Source organism: Oratosquilla oratoria, chromosome 13 (assembly GCF_046742065.1).
Source record: "Oratosquilla oratoria isolate Oo_2021 chromosome 13, ASM4674206v1, whole genome shotgun sequence".
Classification (NCBI taxonomy): domain Eukaryota; kingdom Metazoa; phylum Arthropoda; class Malacostraca; order Stomatopoda; family Squillidae; genus Oratosquilla; species Oratosquilla oratoria.
In genome coordinates this window covers 4,342,293-4,362,675 of record NC_134789.1, presented here as the reverse complement: position 1 = coordinate 4,362,675, position 20,383 = coordinate 4,342,293, and the positions used below count along the sequence as shown (strand labels likewise).

At 39.7% G+C, this 20,383-nt stretch overlaps 1 protein-coding gene across 5 annotated transcripts in view; it reads right to left on the bottom strand.

The window, feature by feature from the left end:
• LOC143032300 (uncharacterized) overlaps positions 1 to 20,383 on the bottom strand; it is a 179,766-nt gene that overhangs the window by 100,314 nt on the left and 59,069 nt on the right. For all 5 annotated transcript variants that reach the window (XM_076196791.1, XM_076196789.1, XM_076196793.1 and 2 more), the window contains 5 exons: positions 19,259 to 19,501; positions 17,086 to 17,266; positions 15,217 to 15,358; positions 12,415 to 12,602; positions 1,049 to 12,193 (listed from right to left, as the gene is read on the bottom strand). In XM_076196791.1, the coding sequence (XP_076052906.1) occupies positions 1,049 to 12,193; positions 12,415 to 12,602; positions 15,217 to 15,358; positions 17,086 to 17,266; positions 19,259 to 19,501 (11,899 nt within the window). The remainder of the gene's footprint in view (positions 1 to 1,048; positions 12,194 to 12,414; positions 12,603 to 15,216; positions 15,359 to 17,085; positions 17,267 to 19,258; positions 19,502 to 20,383) is intronic.

Below are 20,383 nucleotides of genomic sequence, written 5' to 3'. Positions count from 1 at the left end.
TCCCACTTTATAAAACTATTGATAAAACATATCCTCTCAAGTGGACCTTTAGTCCAACATCGGGGTGTCATGAATGAAAATATTTACAAATAAAAGAGCAAGTGTCCCATGATTTCATAAGTACCAGTGATTATGTACAGTGAACATCATGTAAGTATATTATTTCTAATACTCATATGCTTAACATGTAAGGTGCTTAACCCTACAGAGCCCAGGGGGACACGTCTAAGCTAAATAAAATTGTCTGGGGTTAGCCAGAACAATGTCATTAAAGGAGAGATTGGACCATGATTGGCGAATCGAGAGTATTTGCAACCTTTCAACACCCGGAAGGATACACTAGGCCAAATACAGTTATCTAGTATCAACAAGAGCAAAATCTCTAAAAGAGACAACTGGGCCTTGTTGGGTTAATATTACCCACAGTATTTTAATGAAATTTTTACTTGGCTTAGTCGAAGTCCATAAATAATGTCCTGTTCTTAAGACTTCGAAAGTCATATACAACACGAATTAGTACAAGCGGAATCTGTGGTCAGTATTTTCTTGTCTCACTCTAATATAATACTTATGGTAAAAAAAAGAAACAAACAAAAAAAGGAAAGAAAAGTTGCTAAGGTATGAATAAGGGAAATAAACCAAATCAATGCTCAAAAAATCTTTATTAGTGTCCTTGAACTACCTGTGGAAGCGATGCAAGGTCAACTAAAACTAGTTAGAGCAGTGGTCACCAAACTCCGAAAACAATGGAGTGACTGATATCACAAAATTTTACTTGCCATTATCATTGGTATGACGAATGCGGTCTTGATGATTATATACTTCCGACTTCTTTTTGTTCTCTTTTTACTAGGATTTTTGTAGTCTGGGGGCCACTGTTGCTGTCTTTTTTTTTTTTTTTTTTTTTAAGCAGTAGCTGGTTAAACAATATTTAGGATATACGCTGTCGAGGCTTCCACACCTAAAGGGTTCACTCCTTAGTTAGGTCAAAAGGTTGATGGACAGGATCAGGTCAAATATTGAGGTTCAGGTCATGTTACTTACTGACCTTTGACCTCTTCTAGCATCTGCCTCCTTTTCATCTTGTTTGCTTCCAAAGTGCCATCTTCATCACAACTTCGCACTTGTCTCTCATTAAGTTTCACTTCATCTAGTGGTAGGATATTTTGACAATTGTCACTGCTCATGCTATCTTCTTCTCCTTCCCCTGGTTCTCTTTCCCCCCAGTCATTTACCATCACTTCCTCATCACTCATTTCATTTCCACTAATGTTCTCACCATCTTGGCCTCTCCATACACTTTCGTTTTCTTCAGCCATTCCCAATCCACTTTCATCTAAGGTCTTTATTTCTCTACTGTCTTCTCTCTCTTCCTGGCATATGACATCAAGTCCCTTTTCTTCTTCATTGTTTTCACATGATGATATATACCTATTCCTTTCTACCTGTTCTTCTTCTTCTTCATCTACACTATCTTGACATTCTGAAGATTCTTCCTTTTCTTCAACTGTAAACAATCTTGGTCTCATTCTGAAACATACAGCTGAGGGTCTGTACATTCTTAAGTTGATCATTTCTTGCTGCAAATTCATTAGACATTCTTTAGGACTTGGAGCCTCTAGTTCATGCCTACATTTGCACTTTGTACATTCATGTCCCCTCCATCGATATCTTCCAGGTTCTTCCTCGAACTCTTCATCACTGCTGTCCTCCCAGTCTTCTTTAGTCAGGGATTTGGAGAAAAACTCTTCTACAAACCCATAGGAACATTCACTAAGATCATCATCTTCTTCTGAAGCTAGACGGATATCATAGATACCTCTGAATGCATCATCTATAGCATCATCAATAAAGCCAATTTCATCTTCACCTAAAAGATACGATATATCTCCAGGTTCCAGCAAGTCCTTGGTGTTTCCAGCATTACTTGTGATACAATGACGTTGACCGGAGCTTTGCTGGCTCATGTCTGAATCAAGTGGCTCCAGGCTTGAACTAGCTTCAGGTGTCATTTCATCACAGGAACGTTGAGTAACCATAATTACTCGTTGACCTGCTTCTGGTAAGAATTTAGTAAATGTTACAGGATAAAGAGGCTCTTCAGGGCAAAATAAATGGACCTTTCCATTGTTTTCTTGATATTTCCCAATATATCGGTCACCATAATCATCATGATCTTCATCTTGATCATCGTCATATTCATGATCATCATCACCATCATCATAGTCATTATACATGCACTCAGACTTGTCTCTGCTGACAAGTAGATTTCTCATTGCTGAATGGGTGTCAAAATAACCATGTCTACAGACAGGAAACCAGACATTTTTGCACTCCCTGGCACCCCCTTCACTCTCCGATGTAGATTCGATTTCAGTATCATTGCATTCATCAGAGTAACTGTGTCCATAGCCTGTGTCATGAGAGACCTCTATTTCAGCTTCTTCTGTTTCTTCCTGATCAATTTTGTCCTCATAATACTCCTGTTCTTTCCTCCCTATTTGGCAGTTTCCACTCTCCTTTATCTCATTTCCTTTTTGCCTAAATTCGAAATCATTTCCTTTGCTTTGATTCTCCCCATCCTGGAACTTATTTTCAAGAGTTTCTTCCATTTTCCAATTATTCTCACTATTCCTGTAATTTGTCTCTTCTTCCTCCTCTCGGTTCATCAAGATCCTTTCCACCTTTGAAAAATTGCCTGGAGTGTACTCTTTAGTGGTATCTTTGTCACAACTTTCAATGTCTCTAAGATCACTATCCCTTTGGATTGCAAGCATTGTGTCAATTCTATCCTCCAATTCAATGGAATTTCCTTCCAATTCCTTCCTTTTGACCTCCTCTTTGTGATTCCTATCCTCTTCTTCTACCTGATTATGGTGAGATTTTATATGAGTATCCTTTTCTTCTAAAGACAGTTTGGCAGAATTTTGTCTCTCCAAGTATATCTCATACTCCTCTCCTTCCTCTTCCTCATCCTCTACAGCAGAGCTCTTGCACTGACTAGTTTTTTCCTCATTCTCACTTCCACTATCATTAAAGTCATCAATATCGCTACAAGAAATATCACACAGACCTTCCAATCCCTGAAAATCTTTTTCCAAGCCAACCTTGCACTCAAAGTTGATGTCTTTACTATCCACTGCACAGGGCATCCTATTGTTGGATACAAAGTTTTCACCACTATCTTGACAGTCATCCCCATACTCGTAACCAAAATCATTCCAGTCAATATGCTTTTGGGATCTGTCACCACTACCTCTATTGTCATCCTGTCTATCCGTGCCATCTCTACCCTCACCATAATAATCATGATCATCATCATTATTATGATTACCTACATCACCACCACCATCATTATCGAAGTCATCATCCTTGTCATCCTCATCATCATCTTCATCATCATCCTTTTTCTTGACTTTTTCTTCTTCCTCCTCCTCTTCCTCACTTGTGTCCTCATCTTTCTTCTTCTTTTTGTCTTCTTGAGTTAGCTTTTCCATTTTATCTTTTTCTTTTTGCTTTATTTGATCTCTTCTGTTGCATTCTCCAACATTTTTGTCATATGCCCTCTCACCTTTTCCCTTTAAATTGTCCACACTTCCTGTGACTCTTTCATCGTCCTTGAACTCTTTCTTCAACACATTTCCTTGACTTCTTTCTTTCTTTTCCATTCTTCTTTCTCTGGATTGTATATTGCTCTCAATCATTTCAGTGGTTTCTTCACAAGTAACTCCTTCAGTGTTAGCTCCATCATCTGTATTGTCATCTTTCTTCCCTTTCTTTTTCCTATGCCTTCTCCTTCGTCTAGTCTTTTGTTTTTCTTTTACTGCATCATCTTTCTTACCCTCTACTCTGTCGTCATTCTGGTCAGTCGCCTTACCCAAATTCTCTCTGTCTTCAATTTCCTTGGCCTTCCAAGCAGGTTTGGCTCTCCAGTTGCTGTGATCCATTCCAAATCGCTCTCTCCCATTCCGTGTGCTTTTATCTGTCAGCCTTTCCTCATTTTCTTCATTTGTGTTGTACTCTACATTTCTCCTTTGCTTCTCATGTTTCTTATTGTATTTTCTCAAACTAGTCTGGGGATACCCTTGTCTGACTTTCACTTTACTTTGGTCCATCTCTATGCTGTCCTCATCATTAATTTTCTCTTTGGGCTTTTCATGTTCAACTTCATGTTCCAATAAAGTGGGTGGTATTTTGATTTTTTGGTGTCCTTTGTCAACATTTCCCCTTGTTTGCATTTCAGTTTCACTTTTTGTGCCATGGTCTCTTTTAAGTATGTCCACTTGGGATTTTAAATCATTTGGAGAATGCCTCTGAGAGGACTGTGGCTTTTGATCAGGCAATTCAAATGGTTCATGTTTTATTGCATCAAATTTGTCACCAGTTCGAGAGCCTTTTTCATAATTTCTTCCAGTTTTGGTTTCACACATGTATTCATCTTTCTGATCCATTCCTACTTGCTCTTTCCTGTCCTCAGTGCTTTTATCTGTCAGTTGTTTAGCCTCTTCTTCATTCCTGTTGTCCTTTACATTTCCTCTCTGCTTCTCTGATCTCTTACTGTGCTTTCTCTCACTAGTCTGAGGATCCCTTTGTTTAGCCTTCACCTTACATTGGTCCCCCTCTATGTTGTCTTCATCAGCAATTTTGTCTTTGGGCTTTTTATCTTTAACTTTATGTTCTGATAATGTGGAAGTGGGTGGAACCTTAATTTCTTGATGTTCAATGTCAATATTTCCCCCAGCCTGTATTTCAGTCTCACTTCCTATACAATGGTCTCTTTTAGGTATGCCTGTGTGTGAATCTAATTCATTAGAAGAATGCCTCTGAGGGGTATGTAGGTCAGATCTGGGTAAATCAAATTGTTTATGTCCTCCTGTATCTGACCTGTCATCTGCTTGAGAACCCTCTTCATCTTTCCTTCCAATACCAGTTTCATATGTGTTTTCCTTACCCTGATCCATTCCAGTTTGCTCTTTCTCATCTTGCATGTTTTTATCTGTCAACTGTTTGTTCTCTTCTTCATTTGTATTGTCTTCTACATTACCTTTCTGCTTTGGTGATCTCTTACTGTGCTTTCTTCCACTAGTCTGAGGATGTCCTTGTTCAGTGCTCACCTTACCTTGGTCCACCTCTATGTTGTATTCATCAGCAATTTTGTCTTTGGGCTTTTCATCTTCAATCTTATGTTCCAATAAAGTGAAAGTGGATGGAACCTTAATTCCTTGATGTTCATTGTCAATATTTCCCCCAGTATGTATTACAGTCTCACTTCCTGTGCATTGGTCTCTTTTAGGTATGTCTGTGTGTGATTCTAAATCAATAGAAGAAGGTCTATGAGGGGTCTGTAGCTTCTGACTAGGTAAATCAGCTGATTTATATTTTGCTGTATCCAACTTGTCAACTGTTTGAGAGCCCTCTTCATCTTTTCTTCCTATTTTGCTGTCATATAAGTCTTTCTTACCCCAATCTATTCCAATTTGCTCTTTCCTCTCCTGAGTGCTTTTATCTGTCAGCCGTTTATCCTCTTCTTCATTCCTGTTGTTATTTACATTTCCCATCTGCTTCTCATATCTCTTACTGTGCTTCCTCCCACTAGTCTGAGGATGCCCTTGTCTCCCCTTTACTTTACTTTGGTCAGTCTCTATGTTCTCCTCATTGGCAATTTTGTCTTTGGGCTTTTCATCTTCAACTTTATGTTCTAATAAAGAGAAAGTGGGCATAAATTTAATTTCTTGGTCCTTATTGTCAACATTTCTGCCTGTCTGTATTTCAGTTTCGCTATATGTACAATCACCTTTAGTTTTGTCAATGTAGGATTCTAAATCATTTGAAGAATGCCTCTGAGGTGTCTGTAGCTTCTGATTAAGTAAATCAATTGGTTTATATTCTGGTATATCCAACATGTCATTTGTTTGAGAGCCCTCTTCATCTTTTCTTTCAACTTTGGTTTCATATATGTTTTCCTTTACTTGATAAGAATAAACCAACTCTGCTTCTTTCTCATTTTCTGTGCCTCCAATATTTATATCACTTTCCTTTTCCTCCTTTCCTGATGTTCTTTCTCCCTCCCGTGCAATGCACTCTTCCCAATCTTTGCTATTAATGTCAGTTTGGGTTCCTATCTCAGCACTTTGGTTTGATGATCTCCTTCGACATTTTTCTTTGACACATGGCACCTCTTCCTTTGGTGAGACTTCTACATTTCCAGTTGTAAGTTCATAGTTATAGCTTTCATCAAACTCTTCATAATCTGGTTCCTCTTCACTGCATTTCTTCTCACTGCAAGATACGTCACTATGTTCCATATATTCACTCCATTCAGGAGGATCTTCCTTTGAATTACTGCTTTTCTTTCTGTTTTCAACAGCTTTATCCATCTCACTCCAATCTGGTTTTAGAGTATGATATTCTTCTTCTCTTTGTTTCATCTCATTATGTTCTTTGTTTCTTTCAATTGGAGAAGCATATTTACCTGAGAAAATTCTTCTTCTCTCTGATGCCTCCTGATAGAATTGTCTTCCATATTTTGCTGAACGCTTTACATTATCCTTCCTAGACTCTTTGTCTTTACATCCACTAGAAATAGAAGGATTGAGATCCTCTGGGTTTTTAGCTTTGGCTGTCACACTTCTTCCTACATCTTCAATCTTGGCCATTCTAACAAGTGGCCGATCTCTTTTGCTACTGCTGTTGAGCCCTCTCACCCCTTTCCCTCCCATCTTGCTACTCTTCTCCAAATGTGTTCCTTCAGTGTCAAGCCAATTTCTGTCCCCTTTTTCACCAGCAGCATTCCTGTCACCTTTCTCTCTCTTCACGTCCCTATTTTCATCCTTAGCAGAGATTTGTCTTCTCTCCTCCTCAACATTCATTCCTCTTGCTTCATCCAACATGCACTCTGTAAGTTCCTGCTTCTCCTGACTCCCTTTTAGGTTTTCTTGTTTGCTTTTAGGTCTTCCCTTAGATTCCCAGTATTCAATTTGCCCGTCTCCTTGTTCTGATTTTGCCAAACAATAACTTCCATCTTTCTTTCTCTTATATTCTGTTAAAGCAGCTTTTGGTTGAGCCTTTTCACCTGATGTTTCTAAGCTTTCCCCCAAACGTTTTTCCATGTTTCCACTACCTCTTCCTCCATCATATGCTAAAACTTCAGAATTTTCATCTTCATGATGTCGAGTTGATTTATACTCATCTTCAACAAACATTACATTGTGTAAACCCTCCTCTTCATCAATTTCCCTTTCACTTTCATCTTCTGGTGTGACATCATCACGATCTTCAGAAAAACTATTATTACCTCTTGAGTTCTCATTGACAAATTTTGGAACAACTAGTTTTCTTTCTTCTTGAGAAGAATTTCGAGAGATTCTGTCCTTTTTCTCAATCTTGGCGATGCTGGCTATAGCTTCTGACGGTTTTCTATTGCTTTCCTCTTCTAATGCAATGCTATCATCAATTCTGGTCAAACAAATATGGGGAGTAGGTTTAACATCTCCCTGTTCCTTCACTTCAGTGACAACCTTTGGACTTTTTTCCAATGTCCCAGAATCTTCATCCTCCATATTCTCCTGTCTGTTATCATCGACCTCACTATCTGTACATTTAGTTATCTTCTTTTCTCCTCTTTCCTTATCATATCTATACTCACCTTTTCCTTTCTTTAACTTTTTCAAACTATCTCCCTCTTTTTCTTCCCAGTGTTTCTCTTTTTTCTTGTCATCCCTCTGTTTAGCTTTTCTCTCTTCCTCCCTCTGATTTACATCTCTATCATCACTCTCCTTTATTTCCACTACTGCCTCCTCACTCTGTTCTTCTTCCTCCTCTGACATACCCTCTTTTATGTCAGATGGCCTTCCATCTATGTCCTTCCGCATAAACGACACTGAACCTGCCCTCTTGGACTCATAATTATCTGTATTCACTGGACAACTGCTGTTGTCCTCACTTTGTATGGCTCTGGATGGTGCCTTTTCTAGGTTTTCCTTCCTGTAGCCTCTCTGGGCTCTGTAGATCTTGTGTTCTTGAGCTAATGACATGGGTTTAGAATATTCATGGTCCATTGGGATTTTTTCACTCATATAATCTTCATCCTGCAGTTCACTACATGCTTGTTGGAATTCTTCACCTTCCCCACTTTCTTCTCCGTATGTGGATTTTCTTCTTTCCATGTCTGAAGACGTTCGTCTTCCCCAAACGCACTCTTCTTTTCTGTGACTCGATTCATCATCTGAACACTCCTGACTAACATCTTCCTCCTGCTCTTCTTCCTTCTTTTCAGTTTCAGAGTCTGTGCTAGTCAGTACAAAATCTCTACCCCTATATAGCTTAAAAACATTACAAGATTTGGTCGCTGGAGAAACTGCCCCCACCTCACTTCTTTCTTCCTGAACCCCTATCTCTTTCCTGTCTTTATCTTCTTCATAGTTAAGGTCAATCAAATCCTCATCAGCATTGCCACTTTGATCTATTTCTTCTGCCAAAGATTGGTTACTTGAGTTCTGATTTAATTCCTCTGAAATAGATATGTTCTCTGGGTCTCTCTGTGTTGTTTCAGTATCACTTCCTCTTTCCTGTTCAACCTTGCTTTCCTTTTCCACTCTTACTAATTCTTCTTCATCATCATAGTTCTCTATATCACTGTCGTCGGTTGATGCCTGTTGCTTCAAGGAAGATCCTTGAGACTGTTTTCTTCCTTTGTCATTTTCAGCTGTACCACATCTTCCCCGTGTACTTGTCTTTGGCCAATGGATATAACTACCCCCGTAACATTCATCTTCATACTTTGTGATATCGAACACAATTGGGCTATCTAGTCTTCTCCCTGCTGCAAACTTCCTATCATATATTTGGCTATCAGTTTTATTCATTTCCACCTTAGTCTTTGGAATGTTGTCATCAGTTGTCTGTCCTTCTAAACTTTTCCTAATTTCAGATGAAACACTTAATTTTGTAAGCAGTGGAGTGTGTGCATCTCCGTCAGGGGCATATGATGATGATGGACAAAGCAAGTTTGTATCATCGTTTCTGGCCGAGTCTAAAGGAACCCTTGTTTTCATCTTTCTTGGCTGGTCCATAGGAGATACTGATTCTTTTCTTCTATAAATTCTTTCAGTACACTCAGGCTCTTCTGGGTGAATAAGTGGTGAATATACCTTTCTCAGTTGATTGCCTCTATTTTCATCATCACTGTCCCCAGTGTCATAACCATTTTCTGATCTTGCTTCTGCAGTTATTCTCACATTATATAAGTCTTGATCATCATCCTCACAGTCTTCACTGTGTGTATACTCTGTATCATCTGGGATGGATGTGAATGCATTTGATCTGTCTTGCACTTCCTCAGTTTCTTGCATCTCCTCTAGTTCACTTCTGTCTTCTTCATCTTGATTACCACTCAAAGTGTCCTTTATTTTGGTTGAGGTAGATTTCTTCTCACTCTTTTCTCGAGGTCCTGTCGATGTATCCTCACTGTAGGTTGCAGAGGATCGAGAGGATCGTGGAAGTGAAGCACCGATGGGTGGTAATCGTCCAATTTGGGAATTAAGGAAACATGGCTGCCCATCCACAACATTAACATAGATGTGATCTTCTAAGTTCTCTACAGTAGGAAAGCAGGGATACTCCCTTCGCATCTGCCTTCTGGGAAGCTTCGGCCTTACATCTTTTACGTTATTTCTTGGTAAAGAATCAAAGTGTTTATTTCTTGTGTATTGATCAAATGGGCCATCATGACTGTCAGTTTCTTCATCTGTTTGCTGCCCAACAGATTTTTTTGGTGATTTTTTTATATACCTCAATGAGGAGGATTTCTGAATAGTGCTTGAAGTTGTATTCATTTTGGAGGGTACATAAGCTTTATCTTTAGTCTTTATACCACTGTCACTTTGGAATCCATCTTCTCTGCGTTTATGACTACGTTGTTTGGGAAATGTATTGTGTACAGGTTCTTCTGTGACAAAGTAATCGGATTTTCCTCCATAGTACACATCACTTTTCCCTTTTGAGTCACTACCATTGAACTCACTCCCTGTAAGTGAATAATCAGTGCAGGGGCCATAGTATGTTGTAATGGTGCCTGCACTTTTACTTCTCCTTTTCTTCATCTCAATGTCATCAGGCTGAAAGATGTCATCTTGTGAGCCTTGGGCTTTTTTCTTTGTCTTTTTTACTCGACGACGTACAGAAATGGGACTCGTTGTTGTTGATCTAGATCCTGGAATTGCTCTATTTAATAAATCAACAAACTTTTCTTTCAATCTACTTCTCGGAAAAGTTTTGCTTTTACTTTGATCTTCATTTCTGGATAGGGTGGACTCAAAATGGCGGGGAAGTAGAATCACACCGGACAGTTCATCAGTTTGCTGGCCAGAAGTTGCAACAGTGACATTCCGTCTTACTTTGCGTTTGAAGGAGTTAGAAGCTATAACTTCAATGTGGTGGTCCTCTGATTCACTTTGTGAAAGTGGAGTTTCCTTTTCTTTTGTCTTTCTTACACGATTTCGAGATTTTGACTTAGTCCCTCTAGATGAAGGCTCAACAAGTATTTCATTCTCTATGATACTTTGTGGATCTATCTGCTCATGTGATGAACATAATGGGCATGGAACATTGTAGTAATCCACATGTTCAGCAGCACGTCTTCTTGATTCTTTACTTCTCCTTTTTCTTCTGTGAGGGTATACATCAGGTTCATCACTCATTTTATCTGTCTCCCCCTCAGAAATCACGTTGGGTTGTGAAGTTAATTTGGGTTTATTAATCTTTTCCATGACTTCCACCCTCTCAGGTATATCTGCCACTGCTGCTACATCGGAAGTATTTACAGTTTTCTTAGTTTTGCTTTCGTCTTCTTTTCCATTTCCAGGTTGCCTTTCTGAATCCTCTTTATCAACAGACCCTTCAAGACTCTCTCTAATTAAACTCAAAGGTCCTGCTTTAACAACTGGACTTTTTGTATCTCTGGGGAGGTTCACACGAAAATTCTTCTTTCGTTTTTCTTCCAATTTAACAGTTTCATCATCAGTAGAATCTGCAGAAGGTCGAGCCCTCCTAGGTGAAATGGAGGATGATCGAGGCTTATAATCGAAATCTTTTGAAGCTGTGGACCTCCCAAGGGAGTAGAAGATAGGTTTTGCCTGAACTCCAGAAAATGAATCATGATTTGTGAATCCTTTTAAATCCTGATAAGATTGGGTGGTTCTCTTTATAGGATGAACATCACCAGGTAATTGAGGTTTCAGTACAACTGTTAAAGATGAACTTTTCCGGATTTGGTGTGGCATTTCTTTGGAATCAGTATCTGCTTCTTTCTTAACTTTTACCATTTTAGGTTTACATGGGTATTCAATTTCCTGACTATTGCATTCATTCAGTGAACTGGTTGTTCCTCTATACTTTTCTTTACTGGAGATTTCTACTGGACTTGAATCACGAATCATGTTCTCATTGTCCTGCTCTTCTTTCTCTTCCTCATCATGAGCTAACTTTTGGTCTCTCTCCGCCTCCCTTTGTGCAATATATGAACGAAGATTGAAAGTAGCCCCCTCTTCTTCTGTCTCACATTCTGTCTCTGGAGCAGAACTGAACCCATGTTTATTGACAGCATTCCAGGCAAAAGAACTAGTGTCTGTTGGCCACGCTGAAGAACTTGAGTCTGTCCGCCAAGCACCAAGAGAACTTGCGTCTGTCTGTAAGTCAAAAGAACTCATGTCTCCTCGCCAGTCAACAGAACTTGCATCCACATCATCTGCAACAAATACCATATCTTTTGGCCAGAACACAGACAAAGGATCTGTCTGAACTCCTTGGGTTTGGCAGCTCTTTTTGACTGATCCTGTTGGGCTGCTGTTACATCCAGAGATATTATTTTCTTCAGTCTGAGCGCCTTCGGATACCATCTGCTTTGGGGTCTTGGTGACCTTCTTTTTCCTTTTTTGAGTGACCTCTTTGTCTGTTACCACCTTTGCATTTGCCTCATTCCCCTTAAATCTAACTTTATCCCTTTTCTTAGGACCTTCTTCAGGCCTCAATGATTTTGAAGTTCCTTCTTTTAAACTACTCTTCTGATTTTCTCTATTACTTGTTTTCTTCTTTTTTGTTCTCCCCCTTTCTGGTGATGTTGCTGGGCTTTCTTGAAAGTCACTGCCAACATGTCCTCTGTTGGTTTCTGATTTTTTTCGGCCTTTCTTCTTATTCTCTGAACAAAAATTTATAGGTTTAATTGAAGCTAAACCCTAATACTAGTGAGTGAAATAAAACTATCCAGTCAGTCACCCATCACTCTACAACAAGGAAAGATTTGAATTCAAGTTTAGTAACACATTTAACTGAATATCTACTAAAAATACATACATACTATATCCATCTGATTAAATAAACATGTAAACATTATCTTAATAATATCATTAAAATCTCGACCTTGTAATAGAGCCTTCGTGAGGACGGGTGCCAAAAGTTGATCCAGCGCTCTCTGGTCCATGTAGTCAGGCGTTCTGCGACCATCCAAGAGGCGCTCATGACTTCTTGAAGTTCCATACCGAGCACTGCCACGACCATTCTCTTCAACTGCTGTGTTGTCTTCCAATTCCCCAACTGTTGCAGAACGACTAGAAGAAAAGGGAAAGTCAGGTGAAGCCAAAATTGATCACAGTGGCAAAACATGCATCCCTTACATAGAAAATTAGGTTTAAATATATGATGAGAACATAAGGTATAAGAGGCAAGGAGGATAGCAGATGTAAAATGGGGTGGGAGTATGACAGAAAATCTTGAAAATTATAAAAAGATGTTTTGGAAGGAAGTTAAGAGAGGAAGGGAAGTTGAGTCAGGCAGAGAGGAAAAGGTAAAAGGTGCAGCTGGACAAACATTAATGGAAGTGGAGGCAGTAAAGGGAAGATGTGTAGAGTATCTTAGAGATCTGTTGAATGTGGAGGAGGATAGGGACAGAGTGATTGTGGCAGTGGGAGGTACTAAGAAAAGGACAGTGATGGGAGAGGAATGAGGTACAAAGAGCTTTGGAAATGATGAGAGCAGGTAAGGCATCTGGGTTGGATGGGTGTCAAGCAGTGTCTGAAGAAGGAAGGTACAGTAACAGTGAACTGGCTAGTGAGGTTGTTTAATGTGTGTCTAAGGGACGGGAGAGTGCCAGAGGGCAGGATGAGTGCCTGTATAGATCTGCTATACAATGGAAAAGGGAACAAATGTGATTGCAATAGTTTTAGATGGATCAATTTGTTGAGGGTTGTTGGGAAGGTTTATGGGAGGGTTTTAATTGTGAGAATTAGGAAAGGAACAGAGGGAACAACTGGTGAGGAAGTGTTGCTTCAGGAAAGGTAGCGGATATTTTTGAGCCTTCATGGATTTGGAGAAGGTTTATGACAGGGTGGATATGAAGGCACTGTGGGAGATTTTGCAGATATATGGGATTGGGAATAAGCTGTTAAGGGCAGTTAAGAGTTTTTACAAAAGTAGTAGAGCCTGTGTTAAGACTGGAAATGGAAAGAGTGAGTGATTGATATACAGGTGGGGCTGTATTAGAGCTGTGTCATGTCATGACTGACCAATGTGTATATGGATGAGGTGGTAAGGGAGGTAAATACAAGGGTAGTGGGCAGGGGATTGGAGATGGTGAAAGATAATGAAAAGAAGTGGGAGATGAGCCAGTTGTTGTCTGTAGACAACACTGCAATTGTGGCAAGGTCAAAGGATGGATTAAGGCAGTTAGTGATGGAGTTTGGGAAGGTATGTGATGGGAGAAAGTTGAAGGTGAGGAGATATACAAAGGTATATACATATATACATATACATGTACAAAGATGGCAGTGAGCTGGAAGTAAGTTTTAAAGGAGAGAGGTTGGAGGAAGTGGACAGTTTTAAGGATTTGGGGTTGCATGTGGTAGGAAATGGAGGGGTACAGGTGGAGGTAAATTGTTGATTGAGAGAAGCAAGTAAATGTCTTGGGGGATTGAGAAGTATCATGAAAAATAGGCATCTGGGAATAGATGCATAGAGAGGATTATATATAATGGTGACTGTGCCTACAACACTGTATGGGTCAGAGACTTTGAACCTAAGAAAGGCATAAAGGAGAAGTTTAAATGGGTTTGAGATGAAGTGTCTGAGAAGTATGGTAGAGATTAAAATTTTGGATAGAGTAAGAAACAAGGAGGTGAGGAAGAGAGCAAGGGTAGAAATGAAGCTGGCAGATGCTAATGAAAGATTATAGGGATGCTTTGGACACGTGGAAATAATGAATGAAGAAAGATTAGTAAATGAAGAGTGGAAGGCAGAAGTGGATGGTGTGAACTTGAGGGGACAACTTAGGATGAGATGGATGGATGGGGTAAAAGGGGCTTTGAGCAAGAAGAGAATGTTGATCAAGAAATGGAAAAGGCAGGGGATAGGGGTGAGTGGAGAATGCCTGTGTATGGATGATATTTTGACACAGCCTGAAGGGATTTTTCTCCCTATCTTCTCTCATTTCTATATCTGTGGAGCAAGGAAAGGAGATAGTAGGTGATGAGTGGGGGGAGTGGTTGTGTATGGAAGATATTTTGATGCAGCCCAAATTGATTTCTCACCGTCTCCTCTGTTTTCCGCATGAGGGGACAGAGAGGGGAGGTTGCCAATTAAGTGAAGTGGGCCACCTGTGGATGTGCTGTGTGTCTTATTGCATTGCCTCTGACCTGGGCAGTGGGTAGGAGACAGGGGTGACCATTCTACATGATGAACTAAGATGCAGGGGAAACAAATGTGGTGGATGGGAGTGGAATGAGTGGGAGTAGGTAAATGCTTTTGACTTGGTTACCTCCCTTGTAAGGTGAAAGAAGCCCTTGGAATATAGATAGATAGATAAGAACTTTTGTATAGTAGAGATGAAAATAGTGTAAACAATTATAATATCAAAATTCCACCCAAAGTCTAAATTCTCTGAAGTGAATCAATGTAGGATACATGAGTATCAAACAACATACTGAAGCTTGGGAAAAAGGAGTCTATCTGTTTTTTTTTTGTTTTTTTTTTTTTGTCAAATAGCAATTGGCTCCAATGTAACTGACTTCCCTTAGAAACTTTTCATTTTCTATTGACAGCACAGTATACAATGACAATGCACTATACAAAGGAAGAAGAAGAGGGAGAAGGAGAAAAAAAAAAAAATAAAAAGAAAAAAAAAAAAAAAAAAAGAGCAACACATCATAAAAGATGCACCCACATCCTTACCTCATAGACTTGTGAAAACTGACATGTTTCTGGGGTCGATCATCAAGGAAAGCTTCTGGAGTGGTTGCTTGCCGAAATCGAGTGGTATGCCCAAGGTCTGGGGTGTTGGGTTGTGTGTAGGCTGTGCGTCGCAGGACATATCCTGGGAGCACAAGAACAACGAAACATTAGCTGATATTACACTTCACTTGTCATCACTTATCACTATGTACAATAATCATACCATGAGAGAGACTGAGGGGGAGACAAGCAGAGAATTTAGTTTTGTACAGGTAACACACTCTGCTGAAGAACATGGTTTCATTAAATCAAAGCAGAGACATAGGAAGCTGTAAAAAGGAAAAATGAGAACAGTAGGTGGATAAATCATCTCAAAAAGGCCCAAGTCTCCTATCACAAGAACAATGTGGTAAGTGTCCCCATTGCAAATTGCTTCCCTCCACTCTGAATTTCTTTTTGTTAAGAAAGATGATATCTAACTAGAATGAAGATGCAACCCTGAACTATGCCTTCCATAACAGCTTGAGATGAAAAGCCAAGAATATACTTCTTATGACAAGATCATTTTTATGACAGTTGCATGTAGGATTTGAACCCACTGCTTTCAGCCACCTGTAAGATTACCTTTACAGAGCTTTTACCCACTAACTTGCAACCCCAGTTCCTGTTTTACACAAGGCCCAAGCCCACTAGTAACCATGAGAGAAATTCGCTAGTGACAGCAACTGATAAAAAAATTATCATAAAAATTATCAGATTCATATAGCTGTCACTAGTGAATTTCTCTCATTTTTATGACGACTTCAAGTGGAGGAGAAAATGTCTTACATCCACTCTGGAGGGCCACTGCATTTTATAAATTTAGTTGTACCTAAGACTAGATAATTCTCTTCAACTTAGGTTGGGGGTGACCCAGGATTGAAGAGAATCCATTCTCAAGTAGTAATTACAATAGTGACCTCATCTAGAACTGTATATATATATACATACATATATATATATATATATATATATATATATATATATATATATACACACACACATACATTAAATAGCTCCATGAGATTTGAACTCTTAGGCATTGTGGCACTAGAACACCTCAAGCTTAGCACACTAACAATTGTACTGCAGGTTGTATGTCAAAAGAGATCACTTGGTCCCCAGATATCAGCTTCGTGTGGTGCAAGTATTGTAGTCTATTCATCTAGTCCATATTCTATTCAGGAGAGCCTTTCGACAAGTATACAGGGTTTGAGTCATGTAGGCAGAGCTATCTAATCAAACTGCTGTTATGAGTACATATATATATATATATATATATATACCAGTGGCAGGTCCAGTGGGGGTCCAGTTGAGAAACCTATGTGTACACAAGTATATGACAGAAAGCAGTATTACAGTGGCAGAAGTATATTCAACACTAAAGTGAAAAAAACTAAAGTGGGAACATATCCTTCAATTTATATTCAAAATCGTCGTAATCGTCCTACAGAGTACATCTCTTTAACAGTGTCATCTATATTTACAAAATTCAGGTTACCCCCCTAAAGTGTCATCTATATTTACAATATTCATGTTAGCCCCACAATCTTTATCCTGGATTTGCCACTGATATATATATATATATATATATATATATATATATATATATATATATATATATATATATATATATATATATATATATATATATATATATTGTGTGTGTCTCAATTAATCCTGTCATCATAGCCGAGTCTGGAACTCAGGCCCCGAACATACGACGATTCGTACGTTCAGGACCTGGATTCGATACTCGGCACTTTAACCCGTGACCTATATTACCGGTACACATATATAATTAACCAGTCGCTCGCCAGACACGATTACCTTCTCTTCCTTGGTCGTGGTAGAGAACCTCTGAGGACCGGCACTCTCCAGCTGCTATTGCCAGTTGTGTAGGTCGTCTGAGCGATCCGTCGCTGAAGTGGTCGTCACTGTGGTACCCCTCGTACAGGGCGTTGTTGGCGTTGTCGGACTTCGGGCGGGACGCTGGGGGTAATCGGCCGCTCTGCAAAGACCACAGGGCTCAATGGATTAATCAGATCGTGAGCCTAAACGTAGCAACTATACCGAAAAAATTGTGTATTTACCTAGTTGTATTCTACGGGAAGGGGAGCTATGCTCGTGGTGTCCCGTCTTCATATCTCGTTTTATCTAGACTCTTTTTAAATTCGTGTATCGTTTTTGCACACACCACAGTCTCATCTAACTTGTTCCAAACGTCTACCCTGTGGGGAAAGCTGTTCTTTTTCAGGTCTCTTCTATAACTGTCTTTCTTGATTTTCTTTCTGTGTCCTCTTGTATCTCTACTATCCCATTTTATTAGATCCTCTGTAATAGTTTCCATGCCTTTCATGATCCTATAAATAGTTATAAAGTCTCCTCTCTTCTTTGCTCTAATGTCTGTAGCTCAAGTTTTGCTAATCTTTCCTCGTATGATAGTTCTGAGAGTGTTGGTGCCAATTTCGCAATTGCTCTTTGTATTCTTTCAAGTTTTATTTATTTATTATTATTATTTTTTTGTACTTGGTGACCACGTCGTCACTGCATATTCCAATCTTGGTCTTATCAAAGTGTTTGATTGTGACCTGAATTTAACCTTAATTGGTCTGGTTTTATCTATATTGTATTTCCCTATTCTATACATTTCTTCGATTTCTTTCTCTTTTTCTTTTTCATCTTCTTAAACTACTTCTAATATCTTGTTTACTTTTTCCTTCTCCTCCTTTACTCTTGTAGTCCTATTTGGATTATGCTTCTCTTCCATCCCTAATATAATTATACATTTCTTTTTATCCGCTAAGTCTCTTACTATATTCTCCTTCTCTCTCATCACTTTAATAACTGTGTCCTTGGTTTGTTCTTTCATCTGTTTTACTATATCTCTAAATTCAATTTTGTTGTTCTCTTGGACTTTTCTCCAACCCTGTACCTCTTTTGCTATGGACTCTTTATTCTCTTTATTATTATTCTTTAATTCCTCATTCTCATCCTTTACTTCTTTTAACTGTCTTTTTAATTCTTCTATCTCTTTGTTTAGGTTTTGGTTCTCCTTTTTAAACTTTTCCAATTTATCAACTCTTTCCGTAATCTGTGTAAGTTGACTGAACCTAACCTCTCACTGTTCGTTCATTTTCTCTAGTTTTTCCTCTAGACTTGCTAATCGGGGGAGGTTGTCATCTCCTCCCTCATTAAATCCATGAAAATAATTATCTTCACCTTCCATTGCACTGCTCTTATCTATATTTCTGATTTTTACATTTTTACTAATGTCTTCGACTTCACCTCTATCGTCTGCGCACCTCTTGTTTACACCCCTTCTAACTTCCAGGGCCCGTTCGTCCCCTTCCTCATTTCCTTCCTTTCCCTCCCTTTCTCCTTTTTCTTCGCCTTCCCACTACACCACAAGCTTTCCCCTTCCCTACTAATACAACAAAGGTCCTCCTTCCTCGTTGAGATCGAAGAGATTAGAAGTTTTCCTGGAGTTCCAAAATTCGCTGTCACTTCGACTGTCGTGTGTGTGTGTGTGTGATTCACCATGGTCTTGGATCACGTGTTGGACTCGTGTTCGACAGCTATTTCCCTCCCGGAAGAGAGCTCAGAGGTCATATATGACTGATCTGTGGGTAATGCTGTGACCTTATACGCACACACACACCCAACTCTCCACCCACGAGAGTTGGAGTGACGACTCGCAGCGCAGCGATACTGCATTTATTTTAGCCCTGTGCGGGATTCGAACCCGGACCGCCGTAGTGACGGCCGCGAACGCTACCACTGCGTCGTCAAGTGCGCGCGCGCGCGCGTGTGTGTGTACAAGAGTGCCTAAAGTGCATCAGGGTCTTGGTACAGACCCACGCGACTGCGCAACATTCTACTTTCCATACGAAAAAAATACATAACAATAAATAACCACATAAATTAACAAATAACTACATAAATAAAAACAATAAATAAACAAACAGAATAAATAAAAGAACTCTTTCTCTATTGTCCTCACCTTTGCTAGGTTCTCGTCGAGCGATGCCAACCTTCTCGGATCCGTGTAGCAGATCGTCTTCGGACGACGCCTGAAGTAACTTTCGTCCTCGTAGTCCGCATCGTCTGTAGCACCACGTCCCTTGCGATGCGCGGGGGACGTCGAGGCGGAGTGACTGCTACTTTTGGCGTAAACATTCTCCTCGGAGGGAACGCGCCCTCGAAGGCAAGCAGGCAGTAGACTCTTCTTCTTGCACGGCGAGGCCTGAGGAGCAGGACAAAGATCATGGCAGACCGTTTGCAAGAAATTTTGAAATTAGGCATTTAGGGAAAGTCCCATAGGATTGGTATACATCGAAGTGTTTCTGTGTGCGAACGCGCGTGTGTGTGTGTGCGAGCGCGCGCGTGTGTGTGCGCGCCCGCGTTTGATTCACCATGGTCTTGGATAATGTTTTTGGAATCGTGATTGACAGCTATTACCCTCCCGTATGAGAGCTCACATTTCATATGTGTCCGATCTATGGGTAATGCTATGACTCATAGATTGAAACTCCGGAAAGAAACACAATTTTCGTGGATTACAGCGACGAGGGAGTACCTGTGTTGTATTAGTAGGGAAGGGGAAAGCTTGTAGTGTAGTGGGCTGGTGAAGAAAAAGGAGAAGGGGAGACATTATTACAGAAAATGGAAGGAAATGAGGAAGGGGACGAACGGGCCCGGACGTCAGAAGGGTTGTCGACAAAAGGTGTGCAGAACACACAGAGGAGGTAGAACTGGGGAGCAGAGGTATCAAAAGCAGAAATAATAGATAATGGCAGCTCAATAGAAAGAGAAGATAACTCTTTTTATGGATTTAATGAAGGAGATGATAACCTCCCCCGACGAGTAAATCTAGAAGAAGAAAAAAACGAAGCATGGGAGGTTAGATTTAACCAATTAACATTAGTTACACAAAGAGTTGATAAACTAGGAGAACTAAAGGAGAATCAAAACCAAACTAAAGAAATAAAAGAATTAAAAAGACAGTTAAAAGAAGTAAATGACGAGAATGAGGAATTAAAGAGGAATAATAAAGAGAATAAAGAGTCCATAGCAAAAGAGGTAAGTGGCTGGAAAAAATTACAAGTGAACAACAAAATTGAACTTA